This window comes from Sceloporus occidentalis, unplaced genomic scaffold (assembly GCF_023333645.1).
Source record: "Sceloporus occidentalis isolate IW3139 unplaced genomic scaffold, rSceOcc1.0.p SCAF_15, whole genome shotgun sequence".
Taxonomy (NCBI): Eukaryota; Metazoa; Chordata; class Lepidosauria; order Squamata; family Phrynosomatidae; genus Sceloporus; species Sceloporus occidentalis.
In genome coordinates this window covers 13,500,657-13,518,147 of record NW_028316995.1, presented here as the reverse complement: position 1 = coordinate 13,518,147, position 17,491 = coordinate 13,500,657, and the positions used below count along the sequence as shown (strand labels likewise).

At 34.2% G+C, this 17,491-nt stretch overlaps 1 protein-coding gene across 3 annotated transcripts in view; it reads right to left on the bottom strand.

The window, feature by feature from the left end:
* Positions 1-5,729: 5,729 nt before the first annotated feature.
* The window catches only part of LOC149303279 (BCL11 transcription factor A-like), a 67,576-nt gene continuing 55,814 nt past the window's right edge, over positions 5,730-17,491 (bottom strand). For 2 of the 3 annotated variants that reach the window (XM_089481499.1, XM_089481500.1), the window contains one exon: positions 5,730-7,750. In XM_089481499.1, the coding sequence (XP_089337625.1) occupies positions 5,730-7,750 (2,021 nt within the window). The remainder of the gene's footprint in view (positions 7,751-17,491) is intronic. The other variant, XM_089481501.1, reaches the window with a different exon arrangement.

Genomic DNA, 17,491 nt, shown 5'->3' with positions numbered 1-17,491 from the left:
TGAAATTTAGCTGTCATACACCAAAAAAGTGAAAGATGAGGTCATGGGTTACCTTTGAGGTTCAGCAGACATCTGTATTTGAAACAGTACTCCCTTTCAGAGTGTTTGAAGAAATATTGCTTACCTTGCAATTAACCCATTGAGAGAAAAGGAGCTTTTTCTTACACAATTCAAATTCAGTCAAAGGTAAACACCGATTCAAATAGCAAATGCATGCAAGGTCAGAACGATATGTTATGTGGTTTCCTATATTAGTGTATAGATTGCATCAAATTCCCCCAGTGGTAATGTTCTCTTGAACTTTGAGATATAGCTATTCTTATTGTAGTCTGAAGAAATCATCTTTAAGATTTATCTGCTACATGGCAAGTTATGGAATTCATTCTTTTTCGTGAGCCAAGATTTCCCAATTCTTATATTTAATGAAAAAGAAAAAAACAACAAAATGATTCAAAAATGAGAAAAAAGCCAGGCCTATATCTTTACAGTTTATTGTGTCAATTTCATTTTTAGCAACTCAACCTTTTTAAAGGCAAATGTATAACGTGTATTAACAATGGTTCTTGGAATATACTTTCAGTATATAACAACGGTACATCACATTAAATTCACCCAAAATGGGTAACAAATAACATAAGAACTGGCAGATTTATTTATTTATAACTTACAATATTTTACTTTGTACAAACTGCATTAAAATGTCCCCCACCTGTATATTTCATAATGCAAGCAATATATTTTGAAGTTCAGGCACTGATACTGGACTTATTAATTCTGGGTTTTATTGCAACTCGGAGGAACATATAAAATGGAAATTATACGTAGCCAAAAAAATTGTATTTTCTTCACCCAGCTTCATTCATTTTTTTCACAAAGTATTTAAAGTTAAGTTATTGTATCAACAGCAAGTATAATACATTGACATAGTTTCAGTGCTAAAAGATTCTTGTTATCTATAAGTAGGCCTTGAAAATCTAACAATGAACATTTAATGTTAACCACATCATTTTTTTTTCAGTTTGTGAATTTTCAACATAGAAATATATTTATAAAAGTTTATCTGGACAGTAGGTCATGCTTGCATGGAATTTTACAGCAGCTTAACAACACATTATGGATGCCATATAAATCTGGTGCAGAATTCTAACAAACTTGAAAAGGCCTCAATGGTTCATGGTTTTTATAACACCATTAATTTATCACACGGTTAGAAAATGTCACATTTTGTATTAATACGTTTTTTTTAGAGCTCAGAGTACAATGTCTCATTTGTAAAAGTTATGTTCTTGTTGACTAGTTTTAAAGCCCCAGTAAGTGAGAATATGTTGTATATTATCTGTTAAACAAGTCTTTTTTGATGTCTCTCATACACAACAAAGCTGAATTTATTATATTTTAGTTTTGCCATCAGATTTATAATTTGACTTCCATTTTCTTATTGGCAATGGTGAAAATCAGCTGCCATTGGAGCTTAATTTACATTAACATTTTTTTTTTTTAAATCCAAACTATTTTTTAAAGCCTGTGCTGCACACTGGCCAGTGGCCACTCATAGTAGAGAGCAAAAAAATAAAAAAAAATAAAAAAAAAAATACCACCCAAAATAATATTTTGAGTTATATGAGAGCAATAATGCAGAATTCAGGAGGGAGTAATTGGGCTTTGAGAGGATTCCTGCATGGTACATAGGCCAACGCTATTCCGCTAGAACTTTTGTGGTAAGTTGATGAACTTATTTTCATTTAGAGTTATCTGGCCTGTTCATGTTCGTCTTCTCTTTCTTCTCCGTCATCGACAATGCTAGATGTTTTTTTTTATTTCTGCCCAAATTGGTATGCATATTTGTTAATACTTTTGCATATCTTTTCAGACTTCTTGCCATATATATTTGATTGTTCTGTCCTTAGATCTAATGATGCTGTATTTTCCCCCTAGAAAAAAGGGATACAAATCACACTCTTAGTAAATAAAAAAAGTATTCCCTTAAAGACATGTGGAATAAGTAGGTCACATACCAAAATGCATACAAGAAAAGGTAGTGTTGCTCATTTTTACAACAAAGAAAGTTAATATTTGTTCTAATCTGGCAAAAATAAAACAAATGTAAAATAAATTAAAAAAAAAACAAAAAAAAAAACCATAATATATACATTGAAAAGCTATGGAAATGGTAATTCACGCATGGATTGCGAAATGAATAATGGTGCATGAGTGTCTTAGGTGTAAAAACAAAAAAAATGTCTTGAGTTGAGGAGAAATGCATACAAATGTTCTTCTTTACAGCAAATAATGAATGAAGCTGGTGAGATGTGTGAATACCACAAGAAATCTTTATTTATTTATTTGTACGTGTATTTATTTTAGCCCCATTGATTACATTTTTCTTGATTTGAAAGTATTTAGCTGAAACCATAGATGGATCCATAATAAAAGTGATTCTGATTATTAAGAAAATTCCAATACAAAATTGAAAAAAATATTTCTGTATTATATTTATTTTTGTTCAAGGTTTTACATATTTTGATAATAAGTTAAAAGGTATAAAGAATGTATACAAACAGGTAATATATCAAATGAAGGTCTTGGGGGTTTATTCTACTACGGATGTCACCAATAAAATTTCATAATGTTAAATAAGGGCACAAGAGGCTTACAATGTGTACATTATTTCATTTTTTATTTATTTATTTTTTTTATTGTTTTTCAATAAAGGGACAAAATGGGTATATGAACAGGAAAATGCAGACAACTGCCAAAAAAACACAGACAGTGGTTTATCCAATAGAAATTAACAAAGACCAGAAACAAATACAATAAAAAAGCCAGGTTTGTATGACCTTTGGTCATCAAATAAAAAAAATAAAAAATAAGAAATAAGTTTAAAAGAAGAAAATTATAAAGATCAAAAAGTGTGCCCTGGTTTTAAACAAAAGCACATAACCAATAATAAATAGTGACTCCCATAGTAAAAGATAAAATTTCAAGTTACGACAAACAGTTTTCATTACAGGAATAGAAAAGGCCAATAACAAAATATTCTGCATTGCCAGTTACAAAAAAAAATATTAACTAAAGCAATCTTTCACCTTAATATGCTTTGCATATGATGTTTTTTCCTCCAATCTGAATATAAAGCACCATTTAGTTTTTGGCAATGAAATAAAAATAAAATGTGTGTTTCTTTTACTGCATATGAAGTGTTGATGCTGGAATGTAAGGTGAGAGTAAAAGGGACAGAAAGCACATTACAAAACAAACCAACGTCATCATCTTGCGTACTGTATACAGTATGGCAACCAGAGTAGCCAAAACGTAAAGGTATGTACAGTGCTCTGGGACATAGCTCTCAAAATGATATTCTCATGTATTTTCCCAAAGAGCCATCATATGGCTTCTTAACTATACAATATCAGACTTTGTTTTTTGTTTTAAAACATACAAATTATTTTCACTATATTATCCTGCCAAATTTTATATATATATATATATATATATATATATATATATATATATATATATATATATATATATATATATAATACACCGTGGCAGCATGTGTTTTTATTTCACTACCAAAAAAAGGTAAATTGATACCTTTGAACGAGCAACTGTTAAAAATACAAGCTTTAATATAAATACTATAGGTCCTACACTAAGTGAACATTAAATTGAAATATCATTCTAGAAATACAGAAAAAGGATACCATAAGTGTGTTTTAGCATAGGAATCGACATGAGTGTACGTTTTCCTATCTTTAAGTACTATATAGTGTGGAACCTTTCCTAAATGCACATTTTTTCCAACCTTATAAAACTGGGATATGCCCAAGGCATAGAAATTCCTCTACCATTGTTATTTCCAATGAATAATACGTCTTGCACATCACCAAGACAATGGAACCCAAATACAGTCCCCCTAAAGAAAAGTGATGCTTTCTTATAAAAAAAATACATGTTTATACTTCAAACTGTATTTGTACACACAAAAAATGTTGCGCTGTAAAGGCCAAAGCAATTATTATTTTAACGTACATGTGGTCTGTTTCCATTCACAGCATTGTCTACATGGACTTAATGTATATCTGCAAGTCAAGTATGTAGCTGGCACAAACACACCTATGTATATACACATGTGTATATACATGTGTAAATGTGCTATATATAAACATATGCACATATATTTGCATGCCTATATATATGCATGTTAAAACATGGTTGATTTTGTTTTATATAGCTTTGCAAAATTTCCCTTATATGAAGACCTGTAAACAGGGGAAATAGTACAGTGCATTTAATGTATCTGAGCATTTTTATTTATACTCAACCGCTTTGTACCTCTGATTAAAAAAAGGTACACATGTATATGGAAGAGTCAAGTGCTAACTGAACACCAACTGGAGCACATAGTAGCTTAGTAATGAAATAATGATTTTGTTTTCCCTATGAACTGTGACAACTGAAAAATTGTGGGGAGCAAAAAATATAGAATTATAAGAAATTCATTTTTTTTTTCAAGGCAAGCCTTTAAAAATTCAAAGTTAATCATCATTGCCTTAGTTATAGCTTATATGCCTGAATTATTTTCTCCCAATTTAAAAGACTACCACTTTGTGTTCATAAGATGTACATTTTTATCATTTCCCTATTGCTACACTTTATGGCATATCATTTATATCTACTTTTCCAAACAGTGCAGTATCTGAGAACGTTATTAACGTTAACAAGGATTGTCAGTTTGACAACCACATATATAAGAATAACTTATTTTGTTTTAATTTTTTATAATTTTTTTTTACCTGGTTATCTCAAAAAAGTCATTATATTTGTACAAAAATCAAACCCTTCAATATTATATGCTAGGTTGGGTTTAAGACAAAGCTTAATTTGAGAAAATTTCAGAAATAAAAATGTAGACTCCTTCAACGTTGACAACAGGAGTGATTAGCTTACATATTATTAAATAAATACAATGTAAGAACGATGACTAACTAGGACATCCTGGGTCGTATTTTAGGTAGCCTCTGTTACAAGAAATACAATATATCATAATTATATGTCATGTTAATGGAGAACCTTATATTACAATGTCGAATCAAGCTATATGACTTTAGAGATATAGGGCAAACCATAATTATGGTTTTAAATGGGCTGAAGGCACTCTGATATTTGTTTTATAACAAGGCCTTTTTTTTGCTTTGTTGTTCTCTAAACACTACTGGTAACCCTTAGTATAAGGAAATGAAGCCCCTCCAGCATTTTGCAGCACAAGGATTCCTGTTTCTGGAGGATCGGTGAAAAGGTGTTTCATCCGTACATTACAAAACAAAAACTGTACATGATATGTAATACAGAATGTATGCAGCATGGTCATGTCTTAGAAAAAGAACTGGAAACAGCAATGTTTGTTTTGCAACTAATTCAGGGACAATTGAAAATAGATATAAACATACCGTACATGCTGTCTAGTTAAAAAAAAAATAAAAAGAACATACACAACATGTAAATTATTGCACAAGAGAAAGGCTCAAGGTTTGCGTAAAATGCAATAGTATTGCCCCGATAAAGAACATGCATTCAAACGGTGAGAGCGAAAAAAGGATAAGGAATTTATAAAAAGGAAATCAGATGTGCTGGTGACAAGCACGCTCTTGTATTCTTATATTTTATTACGCTTATCACAAGGGACTAGTAATAAAAAAAAAAATCTACAGGGGTTTATCAATATACCTCTATTCAGTTTTTATATCATTATTCAAGACTCGGTCACTGTGCCATTTTTTCATGTGTTTCTCCAAGGTACTGTACACGCTAAAAGGCATCTGACAAATTTCACATTTGTAAACGTCCTTTCCCACCTGACCATGTGTTTTCATGTGCCGGGTAAGTTTGCTACTCTGTGCGCAGGCGTAGTTGCAAAGCTCACACTTATAAGGCCTTTCACCAGTGTGGCTTCTCCTGTGTACAGTAAGGTTACTACAGTTCTTGAAGATTTTTCCACAGTACTCACAAGTGTCGCTGCGCTTGCCCTCTTTAGAACTAGGCCTTCCAGGCCCAGGGCCACTTATATGGGGAGTGCTTCCTCCACTTCCTGTGCCACTACGGCCTGATATCCCTCCATCCATTTCTCCTGGAGGTGTTGAAAATCGTAAACTGCCATTTTCGGATGAATGCTCTGAGGAGGAGGCAAAGGGTGATTGTCTGGAGTCTCCAAAGCTAAGGAATGGATCTTTTAGCTGCCTAGAAGCTGCGTAACCAGCAAGCCACTGAGAGTAAACATTTTCTGTGTTAGGCATAGCTGCAGCAGGTAGATCAAATTCCTTCTCGAGTTTGATGCGCTTAGAGAATGGACTCAAAGAGCTTGGGCTACCAAGAAGCAATTTTTTTGACAAGCCACCTGAAGCGGATTCACCTGGCGAACACCCCCTCCCATTAACAGCAACACTGTCTATACGATCTGATTCTCCTGCCACTGAGTCTTCATCGCAAGTGTCTCTTTGCACTTCTGGTTCAGACAAATGCCCTCTTTTGTGTTTTTCCACCAATACCTGGTGAAAGGTATCATTAAAATGATGCATTGCACCAAGGCCTATACTTTGCATCATATCAGGCATAGATCGGCTCTCTTCGCCAGACCTGGAGTTATTTTGGTGATGGCGAGCAGCTTCAAGATTAAGGGCAAAGCTGTAATCTGGCCTGCTGTCTGTTTCTGTTAAATACTCCTCCTCCTCTTCCTCTTCCTCCTCCTCCTCTTCTTCTTCCTCTTCTTCTTCCTCTTCCTCATCACCATTCTCTGGGATCATATTGGGATCATTTTCACTTTTAAATTTGGCTACCACAGATTTGAGGGCACTGCTTGCACTTCCAACTATATCACTGGTCCCAGGCTCTGGTGAGCTAGCGGTGGAGAGACCATCATCTGATTTTACTGTCATAGGGGAGGATTTATGCATGTGTGTTTTCATGTGGCGTTTGAGCTTGCTAGCCTGCGTGCATGCATGGTCACAGAGGTTGCACTTGTATGGTTTTTCTCCAGTGTGGCTTCTACGGTGTACTACCAGATTGCTTTGAAATTTAAATGTTTTCCCACAAAACTCACAGGATTTAGATTTTATAGGAGGCTGGGAGGGAGGAGGAACTGACTGGAGAGGAGGAAGAGGTGGAGTTGCCAAAAATGGAGGTTTACCGCCCGACTGGAATGGCTGCAATAATCTTTGCATAGGACTGGGCCTGTTGGGAGACAAAGGAGGACTGGAACCAGAAGTGTTTCCAGCTAGCTCTCTAAGTCTCCTTGAAAAATCCATAGCTGGTGGCTCCATGGCCAGGGGATTAAGTCGCAGCACCCTGTCAAAGGCACTCGGGTGATGGGTTGCAAGTGCCATTTCTTCTGCACCCAGGCGTTCAATGCGATGTGGATCCAAGTGATGTCTTGGAGGGGGACTAAATAATGGGGGTGTTGGTGGGAAACGACCCTCTGTAAGACCAGAAGCCTCTCTTGATACTGATCCAGGGATTCGTAATAGGTTAAAAGGATTATTGTCTGCAATGTGTATTCCATGAAGTGGTGGCTGTGAAGGACATTCTGCACCCAGTCCTGATGGAATGCCTACCCTGGGTGTAAGTGGGCTGCCATGTTCACTTTCCAAGTAGATTCTGAAGCCGTGGGTGTTCTGCGCATGTTGCAAGAGAAACCAAGCGCTGGAAAATGGCTGTTTACAAGTTGTACACGTGTAGCTGCTGGGCTCATCTTTACCTGAAAAACAGCATGAGAATGAATCCGTTATTAAATACTATGTCTGTTTTGACTCTGTTTTCAACTTACAGCCGCTCAAAATTCTAAACAAGTCTAAGACAGTATTAAGTTGCAATCATCCTACTGTTTTACTCCTCCCTCCTGCTTTAAAAAATATTTAATATTTTAAAATGCATGTTTTATCATTAATTCCATGCACTGATTTGATATTTCTTACTTCGATAATCATAAATCCTAATAAATATAGTTCAAAATAATTCAAAATAATTCCAATGAAATGTCATAAAAAAAACCCATTGATATCATTGACACTTTATAAGTGTAACATGTTTCCTTGACCTTCTCATTTCAATTAGGCTCAGAAAAGTATTTTGCTAATTCTTACTCTAGCTCAGTAATATACTGAAGGATATGGTCTAGTGACTCAAATTTCTGGCAAGTAGCCATGAGTCCTGGATGACAGCCCTGCTGAAGTCACATTTTTCGCAATCATTCTGAAAAAGATCTGACACTGGAAAGTGCCACATTTGGCAAATGAAATATTTCAGTTCTCTGCCAGGAAGCTTAGGGTGGAAGAGTTAATACATTTATCCACGCGCTCATAAAATAAAGAATGGCTGCCATGGCCTGCATATGCTATAACAATTATATTTGTGTGCAATAGAAATTTGTATTCAAGTAATAAGCTAAAGAGGCAGAGAGAAAGACAGAAATATAATGATATATATACAGTACACATTATATACATTTTGTATAACAGTCCATGATTCAAGACCAGAACAATTACAAGAATTTAAATTGGTAATTGCAAGCAAATTTCAACTTGTTTTAATTATTGTAAACATGTATCTATTACATCATCATACATTAATAAAGGCACAATAATACGACTTCATCTTTTACAGCCGTTGATGCTTTTGATATTGGAAAAAGAAAACAATATCCAATAAAATAAAGCAATACTCAAAGCAATTTCCATGAAAAGTGTTAGCAGCCTATGAAATCTCTTATGTATAAAAAACATTCCTAATAAAGGCTACTTAAAATACAGTGATGCTTAGCTATATACTCTACACTTCACCTTACCTTTAATTTACTTTGCATTGCATTATAATCTCATTAAGTATACCCTGCTCTTGGAGAAATCTCTCCCTAACATTAGATAATAGACACCGAAATTAAGTTTTAAGCATTTCCCTAATGTAAAATATGAAAAGTAGCCAGGTTTTCAAATAAAACTCTGTTGACATTATTGTGACACTAGACAGCCCTCTTTCATTTTAATCAAACAAAGTATTACGCTATTTCCCATGTTTTGTAAATGGAGGGGAAAATGATTAATAAAGTATAATTCCACGTCTAGATGTTTCACTGTTTTAAACTATTCGCACATTGAGCTTTAGCTATCAAATTGATGTAGGTTACAAAAAATATGCATATGATTGTCACATTTATATTTGATTTGTCCTTAAAATTAAGTAAATAGTTAAGTTAATATATTTCCATTTTATTGTCAGTATATAATTACATTAGGTTTAACCATTTTAGTAACAGCCAGTAAGGAATGAAACTATAATTTTTCAAAGGAAATAAAACATATATTCATATATTCATAAACATATATTCATGGTCCAAATCTTTGTGGTATAGACACATATGGGAGCCTTCCAGGAACTCTGACCTTGAAGATCTTCTCCTCCCTCTCAATATGGCAGGAGGTGGTAAAGCCATAATAAAGGAATCCTGGCTGGTCTCTTATTGAAATATCATGATGTCATGGCTATATAAATAGAGCATGATTTTACTATTCATAACCACCACAATTAGAGTTTAAAATATAATGGCAACAAATTAATACAACAGTCATGATTTTCCATGCTTTGATATTTTGATTAAACGTAATATCATATGTTAGCAAGAGAGAGATAAATAGATAGATAGATAGATTGATCGATCAATAATATGATGCTATATATAAATCGGATATATATTTAGATTAATTTACACAATAAGTGTGATTTACACACACCATGCAGCTTGCCACAAACAGAATTTAAATCCTCCTTCATCTGCTAAAAGAGAAGGGCAATGGTTTCACAATAAGGTCAATGAGGTGGGCATTCAACACTTTGCTTCCACATTACTGTGCAGCTTTTAAATGGTAATTATATCCAGCACCATAATAGAAAATAATGCATTCTGTAGTCCCCTTGCTCTCTTACTTTGCTGAACTTAGTCCATTACAACAGGAGATATCTCAATAAGTGTCCTACATGCTAACTTCTACTTGGCTAAATTACTTTGTTCATGTGACCTTCAGGTGCTTAAAGATTTGGACTGATCTATGTTGCACACTTATGTCAACATTTATTCACAGACATGTGAAAATGTGATTTGCTCGGGAGAAAATTTCATAAATTTAAAATAGCTGTATATCTAATATGCACCCCATGAAAACTAGAGTCTTATAAACGTACAGAAAGATACATGTTATAAAGATTGTGAAGATAGATTGTTAATGTTGAAGCTTTTAAATAAATATATATATATGAAATTATGCGATATTCTCTGTATTAGACTTTTTCACTACCGTGAATAATGTTATGTAGGCAAACCCGCTCATCATTTAAGGCTTTTAAGTGGGTGGGACCATGTGACAGCACAGATCAAGTGGTAGAATATTCAAATAATACAAGTATTCATTTTCTTGTCTTCATAGATAAAGCTATGGTGATTTTTGTTAATACAAAGGAATTAAATAACATGAATTATACCACAATTGCAGTCACCACCATCAAGGCATTGACCCTTTAAGGCACAGGAGGAGACACACTCAAATCTTAATTTAGTAGAAATAAATCATCCACCCCGTTGTCTCAAAATTCAGGAAGGTACTTAATATGAACCCTAAATAACAGCAATAAGACCGCAAATTAGCCCATTGGTGTTTCCAGACCATTAGATCATGCAAAACAGCACAGTTCTCAGTGTGAAAGCAAAGAATAAGTAAAACCAGAAGCCACTCAAAAATCAGTTGTTGGATAAAGTAGTATGAAAATAGGTTAGAATGCTTATACATTGTGTACCCCAACACAATCAGAAGACAAAGATAAGCTATACAGTAAAACAAGGTGTATTTAATTGCCTGAATAGATAGAAACATCCATATAAAACACATGGCAATAGAAGAGCCAATACATTACACTATAAGACCAAAGAGTAGACATCCCTAAGGCTGCCCAACGTGTCGGTTGCTTGCTGATACATTATACCCCACAATATAAATACCTTATCATGAGTATTGAGCACGAGCACTTGATAAGGTATTTATTCCAAGGTATACTTTGCTGGGGTAGAGCCACCCATCCGAAACGTAATGAAATATACATAGTTTTGGTGTGCAGATTCTTTATAGTCAAAGTAGAGATGCAGGCCACCAGAAAACAAACAACTTTTGGCATGTTTTATTATGGAACATACCACTTATGAGCATAGTACCACTGAACTGATGGTACCGCAACGGGGAAAGATAGGTGTGCACATCCGATCCGACGCATTCACAAGTTTGCACTTAATTATTTCGATCTTAGTATGCCATCTGTCACATGATTTATTCATGTTCCCCATTATCATTCTGGCAAATGGTGTCCAGAAGCAATAATATCACTGTGTCGAAAAAAAAAAAAACAACACCAAAAGTGAGGAAATAAAACAGTTATAAAATGTGTATGCAAATCTATGATTTGTGGCATATGTAAGTGCACGTATACAAATACATATATCTCAATAATCTAATAATCTTTTTGACACCAGGAAAATATTGTAATTCTATAAAAAAAAAACCCATCGCTGAAAAAAGCAGTGGGTAAAATATTGTCTGTTTCATTTGTAAAACCCCTTAGACGTTTTAGCCCTTTCAAACATATCAGGGTTTTATTCCTGCCTAAATATATCTTTGTAAAAATGTCATAAATATTAAATATTGATTCTGATTCATATTTTTGTATTTGATTTCAGTATAAACCAAACAGCAGTAGGAAATATATATATATATATATATATATATAAATATATAATGTAATTAGTGTTTGCAAAAAAAATAATAATATGTATGAATGAATACAATGAAAAAATGGAGGAAGATTTTAAATTCTTACACTTTCAAGAAACACCGTGTTTAGAAATGAAGTCAAATGCAGCGTCTGGCAGGAATATAGCCACCAGCAGTGGAATCAACTAAGAGGCTGGGGCTTGAGCCAAAAAAGAAGAGAAGCAACATGCAACTACTGAACTAAAACGAAAATAGGTTTCCGTGCCAAGATAGTGTAGGACCAAAGTAAATTCCTCACGCGCCAACTAAATTTGAAAGGATTTCAAAAATCGTTTGGAAAAATAACGATGCTTGCCTTCAAATAAAGGATACTAATTAACTATTGCAGTACCAGTGGTCAGTGATGACAATTCAAGAAATCCATGAACAGAATTATTTTTTTCCCAGATCGGGTTAAAACCATATGGCAAATGTCACAGAAATTCAGTAGAAAAACAAAAAATCAGTTCGCCCGGGGAAAAAAAAGATTTCTGGTTACTGCATTCTTGGAATTTGTCTTAACTTGTATTTGGTAAGGCCTCAAAACGCTACGTACGTCAGCTTTATTGGAGTCATTTAACTATGCCTCAAAACTTGGCATTATACATAGTTTTTGTTTTGTTTCAGATTTTTTTTTCAAGCTATAAAAGGACTAAGAGCCTGGTCTAGGAAAGCGGGAATAGTTACAAAGTTAACCTGTTCATTATATATTATGGGATATTTCCGATAAAATGGAAGAATAAAATACACAAATAAATGGTTTATTGTATATTCCTTATAAAGGGTCCCTCATCCAGAAGAATATTTATTAAATATAATGAATGCTTGGGACCTGGGCCACACTGGGGAAGACTACGTGGTCCTGGCGCTTTAAGGCCAGCGGCTGGAAAATGACATACGTATGTCAGGCTTATGTTACGTTGTTATTCCTTCGCAACACTTCAAGACCTGATCTGCCATTGGACTGGTAGTATAAGTAAATATGCATTTGCCCAGTGGGCTATATGGCCTGCTTGAGGCATGCAGTTACACCAAGTAGGTTTGATAAATACATTGTTGAGTTCCCAAGTCAAGGTCTAGGTGCTTGTCAAAAGCAGCACTATTTTTGGAGTTTTGTGTGAGAAAAACGAGGCTGGGCTTTTGCTCTCACTGTTTTATTCATGATTCACCCAGTTCACTAAATATGCACTACCCAGATAGCTAATGCTATATGTGCCGCAAACAGGAGGATCATTTCATCGGTTGCTATGGTGATCACTCCACATTTAGAACCTTGCACCAGATTTGGCCCATGTTGCCATAATCATATACACTAATTACTATCGTCCTTAAAAATGTATTATTAACCATAAACATTATTTTGGGATCAGCAGTTTAAACTTAGAATGTGCAAGGAAGTAAAGTAACTAAATTCTATTTGTGAAATAGCGCACTTATCTCACTTGTAAAATTTATCACGCTCCCCCTATGATGTTCACATCTACTATAAGTGAAAAAAAAGATTAATTTTCCCTGCATCAAAGCATTTTTTTAGCATACACCAAAGTAATCTCTTTATCTAATCTTTGCATGCATACCGAAATATTTCCCTTGAGGCACAATACATAAAACAAATGCAATTTCTTGACTAAAAGAATATAAAAAGAAACTGTGTGCCAGGATAAGTTTAATAAACCAAACTTGTTGTTATGTAACCCCTATATTGCCAAATAATATGCATGGTTACTCATACAACTAAAATCGGCAATAATCTGTCATCCAACCCAAAGCTATACTCCATTATGTAAATATGAAATAAAAACAATAATCAATTATTTAAAAATTCAATGACAATATGCTACTTTGAAATCACATCATATCGCATCAGTTCTCATGGAGCCATGCAAAAACTTCTATGTAAATGAAAAACATAATAGACCCCACTTGGAAGACATGATAGGACAGGGACCAAAAACTTGCGTCTTGTCATCATAGCAACCTATGGAATGTTTCTGTTGATTGGACTATTTCATGTGTTGCTATGGTGATAAGGCCACTTCAAACTTTGAACCAAAATATTTTTTTATACATCACACCCAAGGACTCAGCTGATCCATGGTTATGTGCATATGAGTTCCAGTTATAGCATCCTTGTAACTTGTTCTCTCTACCAGTTGACACCAGCGACGCTTGCCTCCCTAGACACATTTTCCACCCTTACTAGTAAATGGGGGTTGAGAGAGGTCTTATTTTGATTAAAAGGGTACAATATTTATATCGACCTATCGCACAATGAGAAAACAGGTTAGTGGCTATACATAAGAACTCTCAGGGTTTGACCCATTTGCTCCAGGGTCTTAGCATAAAGAAGCAAAATCTCAGGGTCACACAGTCTGGAGCTACATTGATCTGATGATACCAAAAACTACCAAGTTATGATTTTGCAATGAGTATGTCATGGTTGATATTCCTGTTTGAATGCATGTTACACAATTAAATGTATCTTTAAATAATGAAAAGTGAAGGTTTCCATGAGGACTGGTATTAAAGTGGTTAACACATTTGATGGATTGCTACATAGAATCTGTATGATGAGCCATAAAAGGGTTAATATTAACAGCCTCGTGCTCAGCTCATTTAGAAAGTCGCCAGGTATAGTTAGTGGTCCAAAACGCGAATGTCACCTGAGATCTGGTTTGTTAGTCCATGTAGTCCATACAAGGGGAAATTTAAGCTGACCCCAATCTCCAAAACATAGATAAAATCCTGTACAAAACCTTATTCATTGGATAAAAAAAATATCAAAATCAACCTCCATGTCCCTATATGTTCTAAAATGTAAGATCAAATTTGAATCACTGAATTGGTTATATAATCACACCACATTGAAATTTAGCAAAAAGGAATATTGGCAAGAAGAAAAATATTAATATAATATATAATATATAATTTTTAGTACATAAGCGTAACTTATTGCAGTGGGTTAATTTAGCTTTAATTGGTGTAATAGACACATTTGCACACTGGCTGTGTCATACTATAATTGGATTATGCCATCATTTCCTATAACAGAATACATTATTTCTTCTTGCATTTTCAAAATAAACATATTAAAATAGCGCCATATGGTTTTGAAGTAGAGGCAGAAATACTAATACAAAATCACCCAATTAGGCTTTTCAGTAGCTAATGCAATCCAAAAGAATTCCCAGGAGAAATCTGATGTAATGTGATGTTTAAGGCCACTTTCATCTCGGCTCACAGGACTAGAAATTGCATTCCACACTTGCAGTAATCATGACTTCTCTGCTGGATATAAACATTGGATATGTTTCATTTAAAATGGGCCTTTTTTCCCCAGCAGATATTTTTTTTTTACTTTGGGACCAACATCAAAACATTTTAGAATTGCTATGCTCTACAATATTTTTAGGCAAAGTCCCTTTATCTGATGTTTTATAAGCTCTTATGTATTCATATTTGTGTCGCATGAATGAATGCCTATGATGTTAAAGATATAATGTTTACTGAGAACACTCATTTATATGTTTTAAGTTTTTTATAAAAAATATGGTTTTGTTAGCATCACCTTTATAAAAACAATTACATTAATTATGCTAATTTTTCGGTATAATGTTTTTTTTTCCCATTCATTGCATGTAAATTTGCTTGGGAAATATTAATATAAAATTTAGAAATTAGTGTAGTTATAAAAAAATTATTTCCTATTTTTTATTTTTATTAAAAGCTAGATTTCCATTCCAAGCCAACAAGGAATGTGTCTAGAAAAGCATGTGAAGGTGACATAAAAGTGGAGCTCAGCAGGGACATTATGACCCATCTCTGATAACGTCTTTCCTACACCCATTAATGCCTTACCTACAAATGTGGGCAAAACTGGTCTTAAAAAATATAACTTTGCCTAATGAAAGCTGGAAAATGTTCTAGAACAGATTTTTAATGATCCCGAGAATAATCCTAATTATTGAGGTATGTACGTGTCATTCTTAATAAATGATGCAAAACAGACCAAAGAACTACGTACCCAATACATATTCAACTGATTATAAATATAAATATGCTAATAAATCATATTTATTATATGACATATATATTGTATACATGACATAAATGCTTAATGTTTGGGGAGAGATATATTGACAGCTACTCGGAATGGCAAGGTTCAGCATGATCCTGTGACCTTGAACTGCCTCTTCCTCATTGTGTTTGCATACAACTGGTAAGATTTTATCAATCCCAAACTAAAAATATGGATCATAGATCAAGTTGAGTAGGGGATGCTTCCTATGACCCAAATAGCATATCAGGTTCTAAGTTGTTTTTTTTCCCCCTAAAATTATCACTTGGAGCTGTTGCTTCAGACACTGCCATAAAAATTCCGTTAGCCATGTTAAACTGCATTCAGTTCATCTGATTATATAGTGCCTTGCTTTCTAGAATAAGTAATCATGTCTTTTTGATGACATTTTAAATATCCATCTAGACAAATAATTGTAGTAATAATTGATAGCACAGTCGCCTGGAAGGTTATTGATTGGCATTGTACCCAGTGAAAGAAATGTTCATTTCTCAGTCATTACAGGAAGGATGCTTATATCTGACTTTTGAAAATAAATTACTTTTTTAAATTTATAAATATTACCACTGCTGCAGAATCACAGCCCAGGGATTTACTTATCCGGGGAATTACAAAAAAAAATCAACTAACGCATTTTGTTAAATTATATGTGCAGAATTGTATTGCAAAATATATTATAGTTATTAAGTCTTGCTTTATGACATAAACATGTATGTGAACCCTATATAATTGCACTGCATACCAACTTCAGGGTTCACTTCATTGTACTCTTCCCACATTATACATGTGGCGCCACAGCACCCGACACCCATTTTATATGGAAAGATCCAAGAATCCTTCCCTTTATCACATTCACAGTACATGATTTGGGCAAGTTACATGCAAACATGGCAGTAGTCTCCAGAATAAGGAGACTGGCAGGGTTCACAAGTTTAGCTGTAAGGACAGTCCCAGCCAGGTCATGACAGTTATACATCCAAGCTTGTCAAGATTTTGAGATTAGCATAACTGCAGTTACATGAGTCTTCATGCGACTATTTCTTGATTATAAACGAATTTGTGTTTCTGTCTGTTCAAACCGTTATGTGATACAGTATTTGTTTATGCAGCGCTGTGGAATATTAAGGCACTATACTATGAATAATAGACCTTGGAGGTGGTGGATATGATCCATATCCACCACCTCCAAGGTCTATTATCCGTCTAACAGCTCACTTAAATAACACCAGAAAGTCCTTCTATAGGATCCCCTTAGCTGTCCTACTACTCGTAAAGTCAGCCTTCATCCTGCCAACTCACTCATGGGGCGCTCTCTCTCTAGCAGACTCCTGGTCTGGCCTCTTTTGACATTTCTTTTTCATTTTCTAACAAACAAAAGAAAGTGCAGCGCTCCGTTTGTAATAACTCTATATTAATAGTGTTATGCAATATTTGAACATATCCGTCCTTACAAAATAACACCCACGTGCATAGTAAATACAAAAAACAAACAAAAAAAAACCAAAAAAAAAACAGGTATACTTAGATTCAAATCACATGTGATGTCTTCTATGAGACTCTCAGCAGGTTCACA